The 14,124-nt window shown below is 43.1% G+C and overlaps 1 protein-coding gene across 1 annotated transcript in view; it reads left to right on the top strand.

The window, feature by feature from the left end:
* Positions 1 to 9,854, top strand: part of DVL1 (dishevelled segment polarity protein 1) — a 48,050-nt gene extending 38,196 nt beyond the window's left edge. Inside the window, exons 11-14 of the mRNA XM_010148441.1 lie at positions 4,287 to 4,418; positions 5,321 to 5,488; positions 5,991 to 6,197; positions 9,171 to 9,854. Of these exons, the coding sequence (XP_010146743.1) occupies positions 4,287 to 4,418; positions 5,321 to 5,488; positions 5,991 to 6,197; positions 9,171 to 9,589 (926 nt within the window). The 3' untranslated portion in view covers positions 9,590 to 9,854. The remainder of the gene's footprint in view (positions 1 to 4,286; positions 4,419 to 5,320; positions 5,489 to 5,990; positions 6,198 to 9,170) is intronic.
* Positions 9,855 to 14,124: the final 4,270 nt, after the last annotated feature.

Below are 14,124 nucleotides of genomic sequence, written 5' to 3'. Positions count from 1 at the left end.
CATTTAGAGTTCAGCCTTCTTTCCTGGTTTATCTGTCTGTAGCAGTTTCCATAAACTAGTCGTACCCATGAAACCAAGAAGTTGTTATGATTCCTCAGCTGGAAATGAATATAAACTCTTCCTTTCTTTTACTCTTCCTTTGCTTTCTGATGTAAGCGTGGCATAAAAACTAGCATTTGGTTTGAAATACATGGCAGTAAGGCAAGACAAATGAACAAGGAGCATACGTCTCTGAGAACGCTTTCCACTGAAGTCCTGGTTCAGGAAAGTGTTCATATTTAATACAGCACTGCTGTTTACTTGACATGGAAGTTCCAAGGTACTTTACACCTCATTAGTATGTGTTTGTTTCCTGTAGTATTAATAAGGAAGAATTTTTCTAGAGATGCAACCTTTCATCAGATTTGTTCACCTGTAGCAAGGAGATTTATTATATTTATTTATATACACATAGAAAACTTGAAGTGGCTTTAAAGTTCTGAGGAGATTGTCTCATTTGTGGAACAATGCTGCCTCAGTGTGCATTAATTGGAAGCCAGATAAATACTTACATGTTTAACAAGGGGTGCTTAAGTGTCTGCCAGGTATGGAGTCTAAATTTAGGACTGAGTAGCTTTTTTCATTTTGTAAGATTTTTTCGTAGAGAAAGAGTAGGTATCATTTAGAAAAAGCAACAAAACAAACCAAACAAGAAAGACAACACCCTGAGGATTTTAAAGACCAATGTGATGTTGATGATTAGTGACAGAATCTTCCCTGGACAAATGCATGGCTGAAGCACGAAGGTTGCATTCGCAGGGACCAGTTAAGTCCTATCAGATTACATAGTTGTCTTCTGCCTCTTTTTCTTCTACTCTCTCTCAGTCTTTATAAGTACATAGTTCCTGGAATTACTCCTCACCTTGCACTGAAAGGATAGTTACCCTTTTTGTAGGTGTAGTAGCTCACTGCCTCTTCAGATAGTAGGCAGCACCACGGAAGGGGAGATACATCCGCAGCAGAAAGTGAGAGAACTGCTTACCTGACGACTGCTTTATGTTGAAATGTGTTTTCAGCCTTACAGGTACTAAAGATTGCTGGAATCAAATGTATCTGCTGATTGCTGTCAAACAACAAGAGTCTGTTACTCTGCATTCCTCTTGAACTATTCATGTATCGTGTGCCTTGCTATATAGTGATGTGATGGGGAAGTGTGGAATGCAGATGTCCCTCTCAGTCATGCTTTTAAAATAAAGGTTATTTGGGAGCAGAACCATGTTTCTGGAGACAGCTTCTCATTTCTGTACCAGTGACCTACAATGTTTCCTTTCCTGAGTGCAAGAAAAGGGGGAGTACCCCTGACCTTTATTGTCATCTTTTGCTTAACACTCCTTCCTTCAGTTCAGGCCTGTTACCCTCCCTGAACATGGCAGGCAGCATCTCGGGGCCCTAGGTCCTGTCGTGTATGCCTCTTTGCCAGGAAGGACAGAGCTGGGGAGGAATGGAGGAGGAGAGGGAGAGGCGAGACTGCGCATTGACATCTCAAAGAACAAACAGCTTCATGCAAAATGGGGCTTTTTAACTGTTCACGTTCCAGTGCAAGATGCTCTGTTTCAGTTCCTCTGTGGCTAGAGTCACTGGTATTTGAAGCAAATACCTGTTTCACAGTATCTGGCTGTGAAAGTGGAAGCAGTGAATTAATGGAGACATCTTAGACAAGTCTGTTTCATGGTTCCTTGTTTTTAAGTGTTGTGAATGTCTGCTGGTTTACTCTGTCTGTACAGTAAGGCCAGGGTAATGTAAATGGACGGAATAACTGCTTTCCTTCTGACCAGCATTCCTTTGCTCTCTAGCCTCTGGATCAAAAGTGAAGTTCTGATATCTGAAGCATTTGCGCAGCCACCATCAGATCGGTGCTAGTGACTGAAGTAGTTGAGGTTTGGGGCCATAAAAATCACCACCATACAGTAGGAATTATTCTGTGTTAGCCCTTTATTTTCTCAGGTGCATTTTTTCAAAAACAGGATTATGCAAAGCAAGGCAGACTGAGGTGTTTCATAGTAATTATTGCCTTAAAAAGTATCTTATTCTCCAACAGTGTTCTGGCTGATGCAGGAGAATATTCTTTCACGGTGGTTTGTGAGTGTTGGGCTCGCTGCCTCAGTCTGTGCAAACTCTGCTCCTCATTTACTCTGTTAAAGGCAGATTTTTCCAGCCCCTCTTCCATCACTACAGGACCCCTTTTAGTGCTGTCCCATTCCATGAAGTTAACTTCAGGTGTTTCAGTGTTTCTTGAAAGTCTTGCTGTTTCAAAACACAGTCCACTGACATGGTTGGAAAGTTCTCTTTCTCTTGCTTGGACCTCAGAGGACTTTGAATTGAGACTTCAAACTATTTCTGCTTAATAGTATTCAGCCTGAGGTACTGCATAATTTCCTGGGGCCTTTCTGCTTGGGCAAAGGTGTACTTCCTTACTTAAGTGAGGATATAAGCCAGTGGTGGTATTGCATATGGTAGGACTTAATTTTCCTAGAGCATACAGCTCTTTTTGTTACCAGGATCTGCTAGTTGGAAAAAAAAGCCACTCAAAACCAATAACCAAAGCCCTGAGCAAAAGCTTTGTGTAGCTCTGCTTCCCCAGAAAGGTGTTACTGTCTGTTCCTCAGATTTGCACATACCTGTACAGGTGGTCAGGCAGTCAGGCCCACAGTTTACTGAGTTCAGACCAAAGTGGGTGCATTTTAGATGCATCTTAGAATTGTTCATAGTTGTACAGCAAGTAGCAGACTCAGAAACTATTGATGATCATTTGGCCAGTGTTGTTCTTCATATGCAGATCACAGGTCTCCAATTATTGCTCCCCACATACTTTACTTGAATATTGGTTTGCTGTTGGTTTTTTATTCCCAGACAAACGTATTGCTTTTTGCCACTAACCAAACTAACTTAATGCAAAAGCAAAATGTTAGTGTTTATTCAAACTTTGTAAGTGTTGAAACTGCATGCATAGATGGTCTGGGATTTTTTCATGCACCTTAGCAATATATGTATTGAAAGAAGCATTTTCAGGTTTTCATTGTTTCATGCTTGTTGTATCTTTTATGAAAATTTTGGATTGCTGGAAAAGGACAAAATTGGTTCCCTTGTGCTTTTGAAAGGTGGGTGATACGGGGATCTGGGAGAAGGGAGGGGAGGAGGGTCTGAACTGCGCACGCAGGATACGCGTGCTTGACGTGAATATTGTAGGGCAGAGAAGACAGGAACAGGAAGGAGGACTGGGTGCTGTATCCAAAGAATAGAGTCTTACTATGTATAGACAGGATGATTGAGTTCTGGACAGCTATCACAAGAGGGCTGGTGCACACTTGGACCCAGATTCACCCCACTGGGCTTTTAGTATTGGATGCCACTCTGTCTCTGTGTATGGTAGAGGAGGAGTTTGACCCCTACGGTAGACACTTCAGTTCAGTGGGGTGAATCTCTTGCCCTATTGTTCTAGTTTTATTGTAAAAGTAGATCAGGAATGAAGCCTCTGGTGAGCCTGCTCTGCCCATAAGAGTGTGTGAAGTACAAATGGGGCAGTGACAGCTGCTGAGGCGTTTGGGTAGTACTTTTTTTGAAGTGTTGTGCAAGAAAGATGCAGGGCAAAGCAATGCTGGTTAACTGACTTGTAAGGCTGTCATCACTGGGCTCCTGGAAAGGTTTTTTTGAAGGAAACCATTAGCTTTTGTCTGGAGGATGGAAACCTTCTTTTCTAATTCTCCTCAGTTATGGTGATGTCCAATTCTTTAAAAAAAGAAAAAGAGACATTGATTGAGACATGGTCATCATCATCTTTCTCCAAGCAGATGAGTACTATTCCTGACAATTAAGCCGAGTTAAAGGACAAGCCAAAACCCCTTGTCCTCCAGAGTTTTGCATACAGTGCACTGAACCATCAGGTAGGTAGGGGCAGATGGAAGCGGAAAGCACTGGTCGTAGAGCTCCTTGGGTTTCCTTTTCTGCAAATCTCAGTGCAGTGTGGATTAAGAGTGCAGTTCTAATCAATAGCTGGTTTGTGTAGTCAAGGCACATAGGGATGCAGCATCTCAGTGGCTAAACTGGTTGCACTGAGCACAATCTCCGGAAAATTGGTACGAAAGCTATAATTTGTGCCATTGATGAGGGTGCATTTGGGAACCTTTGTGTCTTTTTTTGTATCTCTTGGTAAAGCTGTGTCTTGAAACTTTTCATCCAAACGGGGAGCTGAGAACTTCTTTTCAGAGTTGGTTCATTTCAAAGAAGCATGTAACCTTTCTTCCTTTTAGAATTAGAAGAATCTCCCTTAACTGTGAAGAGTGACATGGCTACTATTGTCAAGGTTATGCAGCTACCAGACTCAGGCCTTGAAATTCGGGACAGGATGTGGTTAAAAATTACCATCTCCAATGCAGTGATAGGTAAGCGGATCAAAGGAATGCTGGGGGGAGGGGAAACAGTGGCTTTTTGGAAATAGGCTGAAGAAACTATCATTATGTGAACTCTTTTTTTACCTATCTATGACTTCTTATATTCCCTTGACTTGGTATTTGTGAACAACTCTTTAAGTGTGACAGGAAATAACTGATAGCTCTTGTTAGAGCCTGGACAGCCAAAAATACTGCACAGTTCTCATGCCCACACACAGCCAGTCCTTAACCCTTCCTTGTTGTATCTCAGGATTTCCATGTAACTATTTACAGCTCCAGCAATCTGCCCAAGTTTAGCAGAGCAACAATCCTTGTAATTCCAGTTCCAGGCAGCTGCAGAACCTTAATAAAACATCTTAATTACATTTAAAATTACCACAACTAGTCTGCCTTTGATTCTGACTCTCCTGTGCCCTGAACGGTGCTAACATTTAGTCGGTCTAGGTTGGAGTTCCTTTTTGAAGAGAAAGGGATTGGAACCCAGGTCTTTTGACAATGTAACATCTGCTTCTTGAGGGAGATGACACTCAGTCCCTTCTGTTCTGTAAATCCTGTGTAATTTTCATTACTGCAGCTCAGAAGGGGTTGAACAGTGTAACTAAAATTTTCTGTACGAGTATTTGGTGTCGCTGCTAATGTAGCGTGCAGCTGGATACAAGATAATTCTTTGCTGTCTGTATTGATGTTTGGTGGTAACTAATTTAGCAGATAGGCTGAGTCATGAAAGTAACATTTTAATCTCTTTGCAGCAAGATTGCTATATGCTCCTATTTGCATTTAGTACCTGGCACAGTATTACTAGTGGGCTGTGAGATAATGTGAAGATTAAAAAGAAAAAAAAGGTCACACTGGCTCGGGTGATCCTGTGTCTCCTCTCCCTGTTTTTATTTTAGGAGCGGATGTGGTTGACTGGCTTTACACACATGTGGAAGGCTTCAAAGACCGACGAGAGGCTAGAAAATATGCCAGCAGCATGTTAAAACATGGCTACCTCAGGCACACTGTGAACAAAATCACCTTCTCAGAACAGTGCTATTATGTCTTTGGAGACCTCTGTGGCAGTAAGTTCCCCATCTGTGAAGGGCAGAGCTGCATGTCTGTTGTCTCTTCTGTTTTCACGGGACACACAGGAGAGTCCTGTAGGATTTCACAAGTGGGTGTTTCAGAACAGGCCGTTATTCTGAAGTTGCATGACGAGTGGTAGAAACTTGCTGTTAGACCAAGCAATTAGACCACTTGGAAGAGAACGATGAACTCGTCAAATAGGGCTGATGCACCGAGGCAAGAAAGCAGGATTTTCTTTCTGGTGATGCTACAGACTTCCTGCTTGTCAGGCATGCTCAGTTTCCAGTCTGTAAAATGAGGATGATTCTTCTTTGACTTACAGAAATGCTGCAAAGGTACCTCGGTGCTCAGTTGTCAATATTGATGGCTGCCCTACTGTGTTTGATATTTTGAGTGAACTCGTGAGGCTGAGTCCCTCGTGCTGTGTCAGCTATTAGCAATATTCAGGAGTCAGCTGCTAGGTAAAAACACAGTCTTCACCACCTCTCTCTTTTCCAGATATGGCTGCACTGAACCTTAACAATGGTTCTAGCGGAGCCTCGGATCAGGATACCCTTGCTCCACTTCCACATCCTGCTGCGCCCTGGCCATTAGGCCAAGGATACCCGTATCAGTATCCTCTGCCCCCTCCATGTTTTCCACCAGCATACCAAGACCCAGGCTTTAGCTATGGCAGTGGCAGTGCAGGGAGCCAGCAAAGTGAAGGTAAGATGGTTAATCTAGTGTTTATTTCTACAGCTGTCATTATCCCTAACCATTTGCTTGAGTTCCTTTGTACTGTCTGTGCTCCTGTCTTGTGGTTTTGTGTGCTACCTGCATGGATTTGGTGCAACTGCACGTAATCACAACTGTGTATGTGATAGAGGAGGTTAGCCTTTAGCTCTGTATTGAAACAGCCAACGATGTTTTAACTGGGGCAGTAGAATAGAATGGAATACATGCTGTTTCTCATTGTGATGTAGTTCTGTACCCCGTGCAAAATGCCAGTGGGAAACGAGAGCCAAGCTGTTTGTCATGTCCGTGGCAGCATGGGCATTGTACTTTTCTCACCCAACAGCACCACATGGTAAACTACTACTTAGATAATGGTGATCAAGCCAACATTAATGACTCAGTTGTCCACCTTGTTAAGATAAACTGCTGTTCCCCTTTTTAGTGGTCAGAGCCATTGCCAGCAGTGGGGCTGCAGTCACTTGATATTGCTAGCAATTAGGCCATTTCATTGCTGATGGACCAGGGATTAGAACCAAGGTGCTCTTGGCTTTCACTTCAATGCTCAGTACAAAAGGAAAATCACTCTCTTACCTTGTGTGAGACAAGCGTAAGGTGGCCAGCCAGATGGTTTACAGGGCTGAAACACTGCTCACAGGGAGGAGAGTCTCTTTGGTAATATGTGACAGGGAAAAGAGGTAATACTGCATGGATTAAAAACCTGACCTCCTCCTTCCCTGCCCTAAGCTAATTTTGTGCTTCATTTTTAAACCTTAGTAAATAAAAATTGCGTATGTTTTGTCTGTACAGATTTTTAAACTTTTTTTAAACACACCTCCAGAGCGAGTTTTGCTTTTGGAAATGCTGCCAGTAAAGAAAGGGTGAGGATTATCTGTGGTTTTGTGGTGAACATCCAGAAACTTGGATGTAACATGTTTCTGTTTACTGCAGCCAGTTAGGTTTTGAAAATTGTACGGAAGGATTTCATAACAGGAAATTCCTCACAAGATTTTAGCACTAGTGCTTCCCACCTTATCTCAAAATAAGAAGTGTCAGAAAGCTTACATTGGTATCCAGAAATTTTAGAATTGTAAGCTGATTGTGCTGGGAAGAATGTCATTGTTTTTTTGGGGCAGCTGCTTCTGTGGGCAGTAGACTGTTAGGTCTCTGCTGCTGGAATAGGAAAGGGTATGGTATTTTATCCATGCGACCTGTATTTCTGGCTAAAGAGAACCTTATGAAAGGCGCCGAGGTGTTTAATTTTTAAGGGTTTCAACACTTTTCTTGTTCTTCTTTTGGAAACTACACTTCTGTGTTGTTTCTTGTTTTGTAACTGTTATTCCCTTGTTTTATCCTGAGCAAGCGTTAGACTGAAGGATTCATAGAGGAATGGCTGACTCTAGGGGATTGGTAAGCTTCAAATGCCTCCATAATAATGATGAATTCACAGCATGATCATTTAGACCCTTGTGACCCAAATGTTTAGCTGTATATTTTCTTTTATTTTTTTTTCCTTTTAAATTGTTGTGGACGCTCAACCTGTCTCAGTGCACAGTAGTCCAATAGCGTGGCATTAGCATATCAACCTGTCAGGCCCCTGTGTGACTGTGATGCAGCAGCTACGGATGGAATGGCATTAGATACCTCATTGTCAGCTCAGATGGGGAAATCCCATCACCAGTGTCTTCACTGCTCTTCATAAAATAAATAAATAATCACAGCTCCTAATTTGTTAGCCAGATGTCATTCATATGGATTGGGTTTATCTACCAGTGCCCTTCCACTGCTCATTTACTGAAAGACACTTGGACACTGTCCAGATGTCTCGGACAGGTATTGAGAGTACTGGGACACCAGGTTGCTTCGGTCACTCTCAGTATAGCGTTAGAATTGGGTTTCTTGTGAAGTCCCTCTTTTACATGCGATGTCAGACCGTAACTGAATTCATCTGGTGAACAGGAGCACTGCTTCAGAGCCCAGTGTCATGTGTTTTTGAGATGAATGCAGTGTATTTGCTGATGATTACAGACAAAAGCCCCAGATTTGGTCAAGAGACAGGCTGAGACTGTGTTCTGGCAAGCAGCAGATGGGGAAGAAGATCTAGCAAAGTTTTATGTGATGTTGCCGTTCTGTTTGAGGCTCTGTTCCTACTTTGGTTGCTGCTTCTGTCATCTGAGGCACATCATCTGTCCCTGCTTGTGGTACCCAGGGCTTAGGTTATTTGGAAAGGCTTGGGGAGGTTTGCTGCAGGGAATGGCAGTGGTGTAAGGACCAGCTCCTCTGCAAAACATCAGCTCTGTTACCACAGCGTTTAGATCAAAGTCACATCCCTGTTCTGGTAGGTGCTCACTGTACAGATGGATAGTGAGAAGTGACCAGGCTGCAGTCTGAAGAGATGAAAGAAGTAGGAAGGATGGATTTGCTCAAGCACACAGCATGTCTGTTGTTGAGACAGGAACAATAAAAGGGTCTTCAGAGCCTCTATACATTGTGTCTGGAGGCTCGTCTTCCCCTGTCCAGGAGGACTCATGGCGAAACTTCTGTTTCTGTGAAATTAAGTGTTGAAGCAGCTGGAGTCTGTGGCTTGTTTGCTTGAGTCAAAACCCAAATGCCTGCTTCTTCCTTCCGATTTGTTCCTTCACTCTCTCCAGTCAGTAGGGTGGCAGCGGAGGTGATAACTTTCAGCCAGTAGTTCTAGGCTAGCTGCTGCTTTCACTGTGCAAGCTCTAAGGTGTCTACCTGTACCTGTGCATGGCACAACCTTGTCAGCTTTGTTCTACTGACTGTCATTGCTAAATCCCATGAGCCATCAGCAGCACGTTCAGGCCTGGTGTGTCATCATCATTGCCATTACAGTCGTCATACCTGGCTGGATCTGTGGGTTTTGGTAGGACCTCACGTTGGAGACAGATCTGGATCTGAGCTGATTCTGCTTTTCTGTGTGTCCTTTTCACTCGTGGACTTTAGGAAGCAAAAGCAGCGGCTCGAACCGAAGCAACAGCGAGAACAGCAGGAGAGCTCTTGGCAGAGAGAAGGACCGCAAGTCGGCTGGCAGCGGCAGCGAGTCCGACCACACTGCCCGCAGCGGGGGCGGCGCCAGTGTCGTGCGTCGCGAGAGGCCGGTCAGCCAGCTGAGCCACCGGAGTCATGTCTCTGCCACTCACAGCGAGAGAAGCCACCACAGCCACCATTCTTACGGGCCTCCAGGAGTCCCCCCCCTCTACAGTCTCCCCAAGCTGGGCTCCAAAGTCTACGGGACGAGTGGACCCCCTGGAGGGCCCCCCGTGAGGGAACTGAGCTCTGTTCCTCCGGAGCTGACGGGGAGCCGGCAGTCCTTCCAGAAGGCTATGGGCAACCCTTGTGAATTCTTCGTCGACATCATGTGAGAGGAAGTGCCTTCAGACTCTGCTTGGGGAAGGTCTGGGGAGGGATTGTTTTGGGGGTGGGTGGGCAATTTGGTCATTGTCAAACACTTAATGGAAGAAACTTGGCTGTCTTGCATGTCACACCTTCCTGGTTTGCAGTTGTGTTGCAGAAAAATCAACAAAACAAAAAATAGAAAAAAAAAGCCCCACAAAAAATGAACAAAAAAACCCCTCCTGGGATCGTTAATATCAGCAAATTGATAGCATCTCTTCTTATCCTTTTTTTTGTTTTACCTCTTGTTTTTGATTGTGAATGGCTGGCATATATTCACATCTTAATGAGCTTTGGTAATTGTGGCACCTACTTCAGTGCAATTAGTGTATCTTTTTGGCTGAGTCAAGGACTGTTATTTCACATGACTTCTGAATTTCCAATAATGCATAGTAGCACTTTTATTTTTCCCTGCTTTTTCTCTTACAAGGAAAAAATGCTCGTTGGCTAGTATCTGTGATACTGCCTCGTGATGCTGTTTCTTAGCTGCATCAGTCAGCACTCTAAGCAGACTTGTTACCCGCAAGTGTACGGACAAGGCGTGCTTGGAAAGGAGCAGGCTCAAACCAATTCCTGGCAGAAGGGAAGTTGTGACTGTCGCCTGCTGACTAGGGAGTATAAATCAACCTTTCTTTTTTATTTTAGATATTATTCTATCAAGGGAGTGGTGGAGTCTTGCTACTGTATGTGTTCATTGTGCAGAACGTGTGATGTTATTTCATTTAGTACCATGATAGTGACTTTGCAGGCTGTTCCTGGGCATTTCAGCCACATCCCTGCTGACAGATGTGTCTCTTCTGGTCATAAAGCACACTTGCTTACAGGTTTTAGAAGTTGTTTCCACAGAAACAGGACAGTTGTTGCTACGCGATTCTGTTAGTGTAGCTGCAGCTTTTCCCTTTTGAAGAGGATATTTATCCAATTCTAGCAGAGATGTAGGTAAATCCTGGCTCCCACTGGGACATGGCTATTCATTTTGATCACCTCTTTTTCCGTCCTTAATTTCTGAGCAGTGTCTTTTCTCTTTTTTTGAAACAGAAACCTGGATATGTCTAATCCCAATTGCAGTGTTACCCAAGGGAATTCTGAACACAGATGGGGGCTAGCTGTTAGCAGAGAAGTGAGAGGGTGTTTTGAGAACAGTTCATAAATGGTACAGTGACCGGATCTTTATACCTGACACAGAGCAAGACCCGTGCTAAAGCTCCTGCTGGGGAGCTTTGACAAGCAACTGCTGTTGTTATATCCCCAAGACTTCATTACTGTGTGTTTTTCTCTCTAAGGCTATGGAGACTTGATGAGGTATGTTCAGGAACCTTCACTGACGTTTCAGAAGCTTTTGGAAGTATCTGAATGACGGCATGGTAAGAGCACACCCACACTCTGTTATGGTGGCTCATTGAATGGGAAATAGTTGTTTAGCTGCAGTCACTTAGTGGCATTTGACCACGGGGCCATGCCTCAGTTAAATCCTCCTTTGTGAGATACCTGCCTCTGGCAGGTTTTAGGACAGGTGCTTTAAAATCAGTCTTTACTGTATATAAGTATTTTCTTCACTGGTAAGAAGCTTCTTTTAGTTATGATCCATGCTTTATGGGTAGTGTGAATACCCGACATGAATGTCGAAAGAGAACTTGTCTTTCTCACTATATACATGTGGTTTCATGTTCCTTTGTCACTCTGAAAAATTACTCTTCAAACTGTCCCTCTGGTATGTTGTTCATTCTGATAGATTTTTCACTACTGCTTTTCTTACTGCAGGTCTGTGTGTAAACACATCCCTTTTACAAAAGTCAGAGTAATACTTTCAAAAGGAGCTCGGCATTTAGGAAACTGTGTGCCACTCAGACTACGTACCCCAGGTACTGGGCTTCTAAGCTAGCTGAGTGGTTTTGGAGAGTTTTCTTTCCAAAAATCTCCCAAGGAGCTACATAGAGTTTCTGAAAGCAGTGCTTTCGTTGTAATCCATCTGATGGGCTAGCACAGATTGCAGAGTTGGCGATGGCTTGTTCAAAAGAATGGCACTACCTAAAGTTTGACTGTGCAACAGTATCCTTTCTTTTCCCTTCCTCCTCCCAGTATACAGCAAAGATGCTAACTGAACTCAGTAAGGCAATCTGAAAGATTGACATTTAAAGCAATGAAAAAAATCAGGGTGAATAATTCTTCTGCTACGTCTCAAGGAGACACTGTTAAGGAGTCTGTGACTTTACTGACAATCACTAGTGATTCCACTTCTAAATCAGTTTTAACTGTTCTGGTCTCTTAGCTGTTTTTCTGGCCCACTTTGTCTTAAGGCAGAACTTACTGGGCTGGAGGAAAAAACTGTCATTTTAATAAGATATTTCCAAAAGGGATTAAAACTGGGGGCTGAGCTTTCACCCATGGAAGAAACACATTTCATTCCTCATGTCTTTTCAAGAGCTGCAGTTTACACACCAGCTGGGTTTTGTTGTCACGCTGTTGGCAGAAACTGTGCTGTGTCATGTTGGTCTTTGCTGCTATGTGGAAAGGATTGTGTTACACACCTGCTTGTGTGTGGGTAACTCTGGAGTGAGGCTGACCGTCTGTAACACAGGTGTGGGACAGCATTCATCTGCTGAGGAAATCAGGCTGAACGTGCTTCACACACAACCAGGCATCCATTTCAAGCAAATAAGGAGTGCAGTGAATGTACTGAGGTGTGCTAGCTGGTTAATACTGTACAGCATGTAGAACCTGCTGTTTACAAAGAGTAGGAGAATGTAAATGACCTCTGAACAGTGCAATATGTAATGGCCACTGTGTGTAAAACAAAAGCTTAATTTCCCCACCTTGCAGTGTGCAGCGGAGAGGCTGGTTTGGGTGAAAGTTAGACCTGAAACATTGCTAGTTCTTAATTTTCATAAATGAAACAGATTTCCCAATTCCCGTCTATGGCTTTCAACGCATGCACATGTGTCTTTGCAACAAGGGGGCCTTGGGGCCTAACTGGGTGAGCTTCTCTACTGGGTACAGTACTGTCTGCAGAAAGAAGTGCCACTGATGCCAGTGAATCTATTTACAATAAGGAGTACCGTGCCAGGGGGAAGAAAGTTTGAAGGCTGGAGTCCTGCAGAACTGTCTGTTTCTCTCACCAGGGCCTGGAATTTTTCTCTGCTTTTAATGTCAAGTAAGTGGCACTGTCTGGGCTCTAGAATGCATGACCTGTGCCTCTAACTCCAGTGAGAAGTTTCGGGTTTGCTGTATAGGGCATTGAAACAACCTCACAACAGGAGCCTTAAAAGTAGTTGACATTTTTATTTTGGAAATGAGAGCCTCAACATCTGCCTGTGCTCTGCAGCTGAGCTTAATGTTCATGCGTATCTGCCAACAGCTTTTAACAAGGACTGGCAGGTATGTTTGGAAGATCATAAAAAATGATGAGAAAACAGTTTGGGATGACGTGTCCTACCCAACAGAGATAGTGTCTGTAGGGGTAGTGTACCCACCCAGTATATTAGCTCTAAGGAGTAAGTTTTTTGGCAAATAGTCTTAAAAGCACTGCTATTTTTTTTTACCTCCTGCGCATAAATTTCCTTTTCAAAGGTAATAGTCCCCTGGACACTTTATCCAAAGGTATATTGGATGGCAAGCAATGATGCACAGACATTGACTTTTGATGTTATTTTTGTTCTGTTCAATGAGCAGTCCCATCTTGAGACTTGACAGCTCATGAGTTGATGTAATTGTTTTTGTTTTGCATTTAACTGGATTGTAATAAGATTGACTTAAAATTATTAATTCTAATCAGTGATTAGAAATACATGTAAAGAATTTTATGTACAGTAGAGGAACAAAGTTACACGATTTTAAATAATGAAAAACCAGACTATCAACTGTTCTAGGATTGGTTTTACTCCAGGAGTGACCTCTTACTAGCATGGACTGCACTGTTCCTGTTAAATGTCTATTGCATAATTGAAATCTTTTTTGTAGATATTGTATTAAAACCCAAGTGTCTGTATAGTTAATATATAGCTGCTTATGTGTAAATGCTATTTTAAACACTAAAAAGCTTTTAATTTTATGTGATAACCGCAGTGTATGTCTTCAGTTCTTTGCACTACTGCATTATCTTTTATTCAGGAATGATGGAACATTGGTTGAATCTTGCTTTCTCTTTTTTCCCCTCTGCCACACTGAAGTTTTATCCTCTTTACAGGAGAGGATTGTGCAGGAGCTAATGATAGGCAGCTGGGAGTTCTGTGATTTAGTGGTACTTCAGAAGTGCTTACAGTTCAAAGTGGGACAGGAGCCCTGTAAATGTTCACTGTTAACTGGGTCACAGATGATTGAAAATCAGAGTCCTGACACTTCCTTGCAGGTTAATGACATCTGACTGGAAACGCAAAACCCTGCCATTCATCAGAAGGGCTGTAGCTTTGAGCTAATGACCAGTATATTGGTGTGGAAGTTGTGCTTTCCCCTTCAATTATTAATAACCTCTTAATTATTCAGCTTCTTCTTCTCACAGCTTAGCAGG

The sequence above is a fragment of the Eurypyga helias genome, unplaced genomic scaffold, assembly GCF_000690775.1.
Source record: "Eurypyga helias isolate BGI_N326 unplaced genomic scaffold, ASM69077v1 scaffold6803, whole genome shotgun sequence".
Taxonomy (NCBI): Eukaryota; Metazoa; Chordata; class Aves; order Eurypygiformes; family Eurypygidae; genus Eurypyga; species Eurypyga helias.
This window is presented reverse-complemented; position numbering and strand designations above follow the sequence as displayed.